This window comes from Xenopus tropicalis, chromosome 7, assembly GCF_000004195.4.
Source record: "Xenopus tropicalis strain Nigerian chromosome 7, UCB_Xtro_10.0, whole genome shotgun sequence".
NCBI lineage: Eukaryota > Metazoa > Chordata > Amphibia > Anura > Pipidae > Xenopus > Xenopus tropicalis.
The window spans coordinates 87,859,403-87,870,906 of NC_030683.2; the positions used below are offsets into that span (position 1 = coordinate 87,859,403).

Sequence of the window (11,504 nt, forward strand, 5' to 3'; positions counted from 1 at the left end):
TTTTAAAAGGGAGACAAAAGATAAATTCTTTTTTATTACTTCAGTTTATAAAGTAAAGAAAACATCTTGATTTTATTTCTATTCGTTTGTAGAACAGCATTACTATGACTCCCTTGCATCTTGCATCTTAGGCTGATGCCATACCAGGCATATGGTGTATATTTTCAGCAAGCTGAAAACTTCTTGTCGAAAATATGCGCCATACGCTCCTACCTGTGCCAGGAACATGTAGCCAAAATACGCATAAAAACGCAAGACTTTGCATTCTCTCGCATTTTTATGCGGATATCGGCTACATGTACCTGCACCCGAGTGTATTCCATTCATTCTGGTGCAGGCACAGGTAGGGGCATATGGTGCATATGGCACATATTTTCGGCAAGCGTTTTTCAGCTTGCCGAAAATATACTCCATACGCCTGGTGTGGCATCAGCCTTATATCAACAGAAAAAGAAATCAGCTGCATCTGTTAGCAGACAATTTGCTAGCAGGTTACATACTTTGTGCTCCTTACCAGAGGCTCAAAAAATATCAGCTGATAGCTCTGGTGTTATGTAATAAAAGACACTAAGAGGCAGATTTATCAAAATAGAGCTCACCATAGATGGTGGTGAATTCTTATTGACTGATGCACATAAATGTATTCCACTGCCTTTTCAATATTTATGCCACAAGAAGTTAAATATTTGACAGTTTGAGGGATGATCAGTATCCAAAACCACACCTTATTCTTTCTTTATAAAATAAATGAACACCATTTACTGTGTTCAGTAGACTACTATCCCCTAGTGTTGTGGCTCCCCACAGACAAACCCTAAAATTATCAACCCAATTCCAGTTGTTTATAAAATCTGACAGTCTGAACTGTATGTGATCTGGTCCTGCATCTTACAGTATATAGACTGTCAGGGGTATACAAGCTTTGATAGAAATTTAAATTTTAGCCATGCTACCAGCTTTTTATTTGTATAGCCAGCTGTTAAATTGTTTTTTAAAAGCAAAATACCTAGTGAATCAGATTAGGCCATTGCATAGAGTTAATTGTTCCTCTCTGGGCAGACTGAATTACTAATAAAGGTTTATGAGACTGAATGCCTTCCCTTCTCTGTGAAGTACTTCCCCTGTACGTCACGGTAGTAACTGTAGTCTATTTGCATCTGCTTCTCTGTCAGGAAATCATCTCTTAACTGGGGGGGGGGGGGGGGGCAATGTTAACGGCCTAGTAACACTAAGGAAAGTATTCACATATTATTTTTTACTAAAATTTGGGGCAGTTCCTTAGGGCCTTTACACATGTTTACTCTTGTTTTCCCATTAAGTGGCTTTTTAATTCAATTAATTAATTGAATTAAAGCGTTCCACCACACGGAACAACACGACTTACCAGACCCTATTATGTTCTATTGTTTCCTGCACCCACAGCATTGCATTGAACCACTGAATGCAGGTGAATGCATGTCAGATTTGTTGGGAGTTTCTTAACAGTGCCATGGGTACAGGGACAAATGTAACCAATGGGCTTTGTTATCACTTGTTTCTTTGCAGAACTATGGTTGCCACAAGGCTGGTGGTTCACCAACCTAGCTGAGAACATACCTGCTCCCTCTTATCCCAACCTTTTATGAAATTGCCCAACCCCATTTGCCTAATAGTCAGTACAGTCTCTGAAAGTATGGCAACTGAAGTTGGACACATGTAAACCAATGAAAAATAGGCATAAATAAATGCCCACATATATTAGGGCCTGTAAATGTGATGAAGTAAAAATCTGAACCTTTTTTTTCAAAGAAAATATTTTTACCTATAGGAGACAGAGGTAAATATTAAATCAGGACAAATTAATCATTTTCATTTCTGGTGTTACTGGTGCTTGGGAGGCCCTTTTATTGCATTCTCATTTTCGTGTTTTTTGGAAGTTTTTGAAACCACAGCTAAACTCATTTCCACAAATGTAAGTCATTTATTAAAAGATCTGAATGAAAAAAAGCCATGGGAAAAACGTGAAAACAGTTACTTTTTCATATTGTAGCACAGATGACAGCATCAAAAAAACCCAAAAACCTCTAAAACCATAAAACAAAGAAAGATCTAGTTGTAAAAGGGACAATTGCCATTGACTTCTACATTATTTTGCATGGTGTATATTTGCTTTCATATTTGTTGTGATTTTGTCACATAATGAATCATGAAAAAAATATTAAGCATTAGTAAATACCCCCCATAATTTCACAAATTAAAGTCTGTTTGGGATATTTATGTTGTTTTAGTTGTTGTGTCTAAATTCCAATACAATTCCATATAGCAGTATTTCTCCAAATAAATTTTGTAAGATTTATTATTAAGCTTTGATCCCTAACAGTATTATCTGTCTTTATTTTTTTCAGACCAGCTTGCAAAACTTTTATTAGCAAATGGGAATTTTCTATAACTCTTTCAACCAAGTCCATTTTTTGTCCCTTCAGTTTACTGTAAACAGTTTAAAATATATAATCAGAAAAGCATAAGACATGGAGCAGTCTAAAAATAGGTTTAGCCAGGGCCTAGCGAAGCTGCTATGACTCACCTTGGAACATAATGAGGAAGCTCACTGCTCTTTTCTTTGCTTTTTAATCAGTGGACTTAGAAATAACGAGCTTTAGCTGCTGTAAAGCTGATTAGCTGCCTTCTTTTCCTGCCTTTCTCCTGTATCACTTGAGCACATGGTGAAGGCCAGAACATAATCTCTTCTTGTTTAATGGGTCCCTCAGCACCGTGCCAACTGTTTTCTGCCAAACTATTGAAAATTAATGGCCTTTTCATTTAAAAAAATCTAAATGCTTTAGCTCACAGTTTTTCTGAATCCTTCTCTGCCATCGTAGAGGATTGTGTCCATTAGCTAATTCAGCAACATAAGTGTTTATTTTTGTTTGTTTTAAAATCCACTACTGCCCATAATAATGATTAACAATTGATGAAAATGCTATATCTGTTTTTTTGTTTGTCCTATATAGGACTAAGAACCTTTGTATCAGTATTACCACTTCCAGCCAGCCTATGGGAATGCTCTTTACCATTTGCAGAACTTTAGGTTATAAACTGTATATTTTAATGCTATGATCTAAAACTAACAATCAGATTGAAATTGTAGGATTAAATTCCTAAAAATAGTAAATTGTATGATGTTCTGACCAATAATAATAACCAAACAACAATTGTATGTTGGTTACGTTCTGAAAATACATTGTAGTTCACCCAAGGATATCATCAGATACACAATACATGCATTAATATTATTGTTATCCTACTGAAACTGTCCGATCGACTAAACGACAGTTCACCATGCTACGAAAATTGTCAGGATGGTAATACAGAGCCCATACATGGTCCGAAAATTGTACCAACAGACAATTCATACCAGTCAGAGGCATGGTATACTTTCAATCTGTTGATCTGTTTGCATAAAAATATACAATGTATATTTATTTTTGACAGTTCAAAAATGTATTTTAATATATGCTTAACTGAATGAGCTCATATCATAAAAGCGTATTTTTCACTTTTGGGGTATTTATGTACCAACTTTGCTGTGTGGAAGTGTCTTTGGCCTATTTTTCTGTCAGGTTTGCTCCAAGTTGTTCATGATCATTCTGAAATAAAGCTTCAGATTCTAAATTGAATTGAGATCAAAACCAAATGAATTATTGCAGTAAATGTGTTTTTTTTTTGTCCTTGAACCATTGCAATGTTATTTGGGCCTTGTGTTTGAGATCATTGTTCTACTGAAGGATGAACTTTTTCCCAAGCAGAATGGAAAAGGACCTCAAATGTATTTTTTTTTTTTTTTTTTACCTTCCATTCTGCATTCTCTATTGGCAAAATGCCCAGTCACTGCTGACTAAAAGAATCCCAACAGCATGATGCTACCACTGCAAGACTTCACTGTTGGTGTGCAAAGCTGGTACACATACATACCATACAATGTAAGGCTGTTATTGCTAAAAGAGATGATTCTTCAAAATAATAGAAAAACATACACATTCTCCATGTACTCATTGATTTGATTTAATTCTTTGTATGCTGTATGCAGAAATAGTATTTAAAGGGTGTTTGCTAGAGGCAATACTGCTTATCAGATCTGCCAAATCCATTAAATCTAGTGCATATATTTATAAACACAGAAAGGTACATAGTTACAGAGTTTCTGAGACTGACAAAAGATATAAGATTAATGAAGTACAACCTTTGATTTCATTTCTGTTGGTACATAGGAAGGCAAATAAAAACCCAATGATGTATTTTTTGGCTTCAAGTATCAAAGAAAAATTCTGCATGAATCAACTCCCTTTATTGTTCCAAATCTTGTTAAATCAATAGCTTGGTCCTTAATGGAGCAGACGACATCCACCAGTTCCACACGTCCATCATGAGAAAGTAATCTTAAGATGGCTATACACAGATAGGTTTAAGCTGCTGATTCAACCCATTCAGATCAAGTCAGCAGTTTATCTGCCCATGTATGGGGCCTTCTGACAGGCCGGCTGGATCAATATCTGGATGAAGAGTAGGTAATGCTTTTGATCTCACTGGCATGTGGGGAGGTAATAGAGTGCTCATTGGATTTTTTTTAGTGATCTTACTGGCATGTGTAGAGTAAATGGAGCATTGGCTATTTATCAGTGATCGCACTGGTGTGTGGCATTAATGGAGTGCTCATTGGCTATTTTTCACTTATTTTACTGGCTTGTGTGGAGTTAATGGAGTGTTTATTGGCCATTTTCCAGTGATCTTACTGGCTTGTTTGGGATTAATGGAGTGCTCATTGGCCATTTCCAAAGTAATTATACTGCACAGCTGGGGTTTTCTGTAGTAATTATACTAGCATGTGATGCTGGGGGTTCTTTTGCTATCCATTTAATTTAAGGATTACATTGGCATGTCTGGGGTCCATTTTCTATAGTAATTATACTGGCATGAGTTATGTCTTGGCAAAATGGGTGTGGTATTTAGGGGTGTTGCCTAAAAGTTGGTGTGGTCAAAAATGTTACCACACTGCATGCAGCAGGATAAAGGGGACCCACCTATTGAATTTTTCCCTAGGCCCCATCAAGGCCTTAAAATTACTCTGCTTTCCTTGATGCAGGGTAAAAAAGAGAGTGGCACTAAATTTTAATGGTCTTTGCGGTATTTTTGCAGACTTATTTAGCAAAAAGAATAATTGTCCATTCTTTGCCTAATTTCTTTAAAATGTAAAATTGACAAAACCATATTTACATAAAAATGATGAAACATTTTTTTTTACTGGACTTATTTGTGTATATTGCCTATAAAAAATAGTTTGGGATAGTTTTAAAGGGGTGTTGTTACTGATGATCTGCAAACAAAGTATACAATTAGCCAGGGTGAATTTTCACCCTGGAGTCGCCCTGAGGTGGCTCTTGCTATGCTGCTTCCCCCACCTCACAGGGCTTACCTTTCCTTTGACATAAGGGGTCCAGGGGGGGCTGCAGGCTAGTGAAAAGAGCAAAATTGTGCTCTCTGCACTAGAAAAGCCAAATTTCTGGTTTAAAAATGGGACATTTGGCTCTTAAAGTTACCAGGAGAAGATTATTACTGCCCCTGGTAATTTTGGGGGTGCTGCATCAACTTTTTTCATGGCAGCAGTGCCCCTGAAATTAGCATGAGGATGTATTTGTAGTCCTTTTTTCTATATTAATTTTGCTAACATTGGGCAACAATGGTCCCTGGCAGGGATATAACAAAGACCTGGGACATTTAAACACAAAAAAAATTTCTTCTGTAAAAAGGTTATTTTTGTTTCTGTAAAATTATTTACAATACAGACATAAACAGTCATAGAAGCTCCCTCCATTTGTATAAGATAGCAACTGCCATTTAAGCTTGGTCTGACTTTACAGTACTTCTATGCCTGCACACTGTGGAACAGCTCTAAGATCAGATTACTAAACAGAGATGGGAGGGGGAGAGAAAAAAGGTGGGAGAGGGAGAAGGGAGGGGGAGAGAAGAGCAAACTGAGCAGACTCGTGCTGTGCCCTAAAGGATTTTCCTGAGAGCAGGAAGTCTGACCCAGAAGATCATGTTTACAAAATAAAAGGAAAGAAATTGTTTTTTTCTTTTTACTGAAGACTCAGAGCAGCAGTTTTGTAAGTGCTTACATAGACCTTTCTGATAAAACTTAGTTTTTACCTTTCCTTGCCCTTTAAATCAGTGGCTGTCTGGACATAAAGTTTGCAGATAGACAGATCTGTGTAGCCTTCAGTAATGTTGGGATTACCACACTAAATGCGGTTTTCCTTCATTCATAAATTTACAAATTACAAAATTAAATTTTATAATGTTAAAGTGAGTTAAAGATTTTCATCCTTTCAATGCTATATCATTTTTTCATTTTAAATAACTGAAATCACCTTTGGAAGTTGTGGATGAATCTTGTGGTTCTGCACCCCTACTGCTTGTTAGATTCTGATGTATCTGCTTTGCCACAGATGTTGCTTTAGACTTGGAGTCAACAGACAAACTCTTCTCTTTGTATGTTTTTGTCATATTAGTTGCAGACTTTACAATTTCCCTTTGAGTTTTTGATTTGTTAGGAGACTTTGCTCTTGTTTTCCCTTCTTTATTAATATCAGTCTTTTGCCTTACTCTTCCCCTTAGAGGTGTTTCCTGTGACTCTCCTGCAGTGTTGCACTCCGTTCTGCCCGTGCCATTTCTTGGTGTGCCACTCTTTTCTGGAGTTTTCCTATTTTCCTCTTGCCCCATTTCCTCTTGGCTCTCAGACATCAGGCCATTTTTGATCTTCATTTTACTACTTAATTACTCTATTGTAGTTTGAGAGACTGCATCACGTTGGTTGTTTTAACTTGTGCTGGAACTTAATACTAAGGTTAACAAGAAAGAAAAATTATATCAGTATAAATGGATGTCTGTTTTCATATTTTATACATTATAGCTATCGCTGATTTATTATATCCTTGATGTTTAAAAAAAACAGGAAGCCAAATGTTATAAAATGTTGAAAATTCAGTAAACCTAAGACTAAATTATCATTTTTCCCTCAAGGGTGAAAACTCATGTATCCCCATGTATTATTGCTACATTCTAACCAAGCTTTCTTGCCAGTTACAATTGTGAACTGACCTCCAGGTGTAGGGCCCTAGGCTCAGGGTTAAACTGGACCACCGGGCTACTGGTAAAAAAACAGGTGGGCCCGACCCGGTTTGGGCCCTGCCACCTGCCCGCACCCAGCTACACCCCCAGCTGCTCCCGCTCCACTGCTTACTTGCTGTGAAAGAATAAAGATGGCCATGCGTTGCGAAGTGGAACACACAGCCACCATTATTTTTTTACAGTAAGTAAGCAGTGCAGAGGCGGTGGCTGGGGGCAGAGCAGGGAGAGGTGGTGGGCCCTTGAGTCAGGTACCCAGTTGGCCCCGGGTACCCCAGTCTGACTCTGCTTTGGTCAACCATGCACATTGTCTGAAATGAATTGGTCAGCCTGTGTTACGGTCACTTGTCCCTAGCTTTGACCTCTTTGATGAATGCAATCTGGCCATCAACATGTTCTTTTATTATTATTATTTTATTAACAAAAAACCTATGGGTTTTTAAGGACAAGGAAAGTCATAATCACTGGGGGGGGGGGTGCCAATATGTCAGGAACTCCTCAGTGAATATAATAGCACTGAACAGAGCTTTCCTTTCAGCCCAGACCAGTTTTACTGCACAGTAGAACGTCCCTCTTCAAAGATGATGACAATGATTCTTCCATTCCAGTTAAAGGAGTGCTTCACCTTCAGGTTAACTTTTAGTATCTTACAGAATGGCGTATTCTCAACAAGTTTTCAAATGTTTGTTTTTTTTTTTTGTTTGCTGAACAAAAAGCTTAATAATTCAAAAACTGCAAATAATAAAAAATGAAGACCAATTGCAAATTGTCTCAGAATAGCACTCTCTGAATCATACTAAAAGTAAATTTGAAGTTGAACAACCCCTTTAACTATTACTTTAAAAATTGTATTTTATTGATACAATACTTTATTTAATTATTTACTAAACATAAACAGCTTTGCATTTAAAGGAGCAGTTCACCTTTAAATTAACTTTTCAGTATGATGTAGACATTGATATTCTGAGACAATTTGCAATTGGTCTTTATTTTTTATGGTTTTTCAGCATTTTGTTTTGCAGCTCTCCAGATTGGTATTTCAGCAGCTATCTGGTTACTAGGATCTTATTTACCCTAGCAACCAGGTAGTTGTTTGAACAAGAGATGTGAATATGGAAAGGAGAGGTCATGCATAGAAAGCAAGCTAAGCAATAATTTTTGGCTGCCAGGGTCAGTGATCCCCATTTGAAAGCTATAAAAAAAGTCAAAACAAGAAGGCAAATCATTCAAAAACGTAATAAAGAAAGCCAATTGCAAAGTTGCTTGGAATAGGGCATTCTATAACATACAAAAAGTTAACTCAGTGAGAGCCCCCTCTTTAAGGCTCAGGGCACAAGGGGAGATTTGTCACCCACAATTAAATCTGTGTTACTGCGGGCGACAAATCTCCCCAAAATGGTTTCCTGCCAGCAATAAAGTAAATCACTGGCGGAAAAACATATATAGCAATTTGTTTTCTGAAGTCGCCTGAAGTTTCCTTACAAGTAATAAAACATTTTCATAAAAATATACTTTTTTAGTAGTTTGTTCCATTGGGTAATCCTAAATAGTAAACTGCCATTTTCAATACTAAGGGCTGTCCCATGGGATTATAGGATTCATCATGCACACAAACAAGCCAAGGCACACATACATGTTGGATCACATCAGCCAATAAATGGGCATAGTTCTCTCTTTTACTCGCACTCTTCTTCCTGTTAAGGTGGCCATACACGTTACAATTAGCTTGTTTGTTAAGGTCACCAAACTAGCTGATCTTTTCTTGATATGCCCACCTAAGGTGGGAGATATCAGCTCAATTTGATCAATTGGCCCTAGGATCAAACAAGCAAATTACAACAATGAGTATAGATGCTGTTGTACCGAGGACCACATCAATGAGCCGATGCAATCCCCGATCCAATGAAAACTCAAACATTCCCATTTTTATAAAAGCCTATTGTTTCTATCACCATAGTATGTTCCTTAAGTGGACATACTTTGGCGAAGGTCACTAAATAAGTGGATCTTTTCACCAATCTAAGGTGGGCTATATCGGAGTAACCGTGTATGGTCACCTTTATCTTCATCTTCCATCCTTGAGAAAGGTCCTATTGAGGACTGAAACGTCGGATTCTTTTAAACAATATGTCTATAATAAACTTATGATGATTTTAAAGGGTGTGCCGGTCACAGAATATTTATTGCTAAATACTCAAAATTTGGCTGTGCACCCGCAAGGTTACAAGCTTTGGAGTGCAGACACTATAAAGACTGATATAAGTACAGACAGTCAAAAAGCTGCACACCATAAGTATTAGATGCTACCTGGGTGTCAGTGCAGTGTAGTAAATTTGTACATAGAGAAGAGATGACGGCATTCACAGGAATTTTCACACCAGAGACATCAGATGAAAAACAAAAGTGAGGTTTTTATTCAGTCCGACGTTTCAGCTCCCACTGGAACTTTCATCAGGGTCCCACTGTTTTTCATCTGATGTCTCCGGTGTGAAAATTCCTGTGAGTGCCGTCATCTCTTCTCTCTCTCTATATATATAGGCAGAAAATAAAGAAATAGCCCATACTAAGGGGCAGTTTTATCAAATTGTGAGTTTAGAGCTCACTAGAGAAAAACTCACCCACTTTCTATTCAGTTGATAAATACGCTTTTTAGAAGCGTATTTATCAAATTGTAGACTCAAACTTTCACTGATTGATAAACATGCTTTTAAATTTCAATGGAATGAATGGAAAGTGGGTACTTTTTTGTGCTGAGCTCTAAACTCAAATTTTGATAAATCTGCCCCTTAGTGAAGTAGACATGATATCCAGTCACGCTTCCTTGGACCAACAGTGTTGCAAGCAGATAAACCATAACACCAGCTTTTTATTAAAAAAAATAAAATCCCTAAAGAACATTTGTTATAACAAAAAGTAAACAGAAATGGTTATGTTGAGCTTTTCCAGCGTTAAGTTAAAATGAGGAGTCATTTCTAGGGGATGCTTTGGTTATAGCAAAAAGTTATGGTTTGATGTCCTTTTGCCCCTTTTACCCATTTATTAAAATGACCCTGAAAATTACCTTGCTGTATTTCAGAGTTTTCTGGATAATGGGTTACTGAATTACACATTCCATATCTGTAAAAGAATAAAAATATATTTCATGCACTAATTGCACCCAGTAATATGATATAATTTCCTTTAATTCAATGCAGTGGCTGATCTTATTGATTAGAAATTCATTTTGAGAGGCAAATATTTCAAACATATTCTGGGGAAATTAGTTCTGTTTGACTGAAAATACATTGCTATTTGATTTAGGATTCTGATTGCACAGTAACTGTTTATGTCTAAGCCCAATAATAATCCCATATATAATTTACTATTCCTTGATGTGACCAACACATATCTGGCTCTGCTCCAGTCTCACCTCAGGACTTGGGTCTCCACATAAATAATAAAGGGCTTTGATTTTCTTCAGCTCCAGTTCCCTCAGTTTTGTCTGGCAATTGATTATGCTGCTTTATCTTGTATTATAGCATAACTAGAAGTAACTGGACAGCCGGCTTCATAATCACTTTTCACTGCGCAGGCACTACCTGTACATGACAGATATTTCCTTCTTGTCTGTGTCAAACACTAACCTGGCTGTACTTGTTATTGAGAAATTCAGTAAATGCAGGCCCTCATTTCCTTTCAGAGGCTGTCTGTGGTTGCCAGGACACAAGACTTTTACAACTCTAGCCTGACAAGGTGGAGCGTTATTTTCCTTATCCCTTCCCCCTTCCTATTAACAACATCCTGTCCCCTAGCAACTACAGACAGGAGGCCATTGCTGTATAGTGACACTATCCACTAGCCAAAATACTGCTGATATATTTTCTGTTAATCAGCCGTGGTGTGTATTTAAGAACCATTTGGTGTTATTTACTAAAGGAGTGAGGCGGGTAGGGTTGATATTTGGCATAGGCTTGGGAAAAGTTTGTGTTCCCATTGTATCTCTGTTGTTCCTTTTTGTGTGAACTTGGGTGTGTCTGTTTTACAACGTGCTACTTAGTTTACTTAGCTACAGCTTAGTCATAAAGTGTTGACGGGTCATTTATTCAGCAGGTGAAAATACAAAGATATATATTGAAATTCTTAATATTTATTTAGATGTTTCTGTACATGACATAGAACCAGAAGTTTTCCATTAGGCTGGCCAGACAGCAGATAAGTACAGGTATGGGACCTGTTATCCAGAATGCTCGGGACCTGGGGTTTTCCGAATAAGGGGTCTTTCTGTAATTTGGCTCTCCTACCTTAAGTCTGCTAATAAAATTATTTAAACAGTAATTAAACCCAATAGGATTGTTTTGTCTCCA

General features: G+C 37.3%; 1 protein-coding gene across 1 annotated transcript in view; it reads right to left on the reverse strand.

The window, feature by feature from the left end:
• ttll10 (tubulin tyrosine ligase like 10) overlaps positions 1-10,932 on the reverse strand; it is a 31,635-nt gene extending 20,703 nt beyond the window's left edge. Inside the window, exons 1-3 of the mRNA XM_018096010.2 lie at positions 10,571-10,932; positions 10,223-10,278; positions 6,405-6,875 (exon numbers count right to left, since the gene is read on the reverse strand). Coding sequence (XP_017951499.1) covers positions 6,405-6,798 — 394 coding nt within the window. The 5' untranslated portion in view covers positions 6,799-6,875; positions 10,223-10,278; positions 10,571-10,932. The remainder of the gene's footprint in view (positions 1-6,404; positions 6,876-10,222; positions 10,279-10,570) is intronic.
• Between the last annotated feature and the right edge of the window lie 572 nt (positions 10,933-11,504).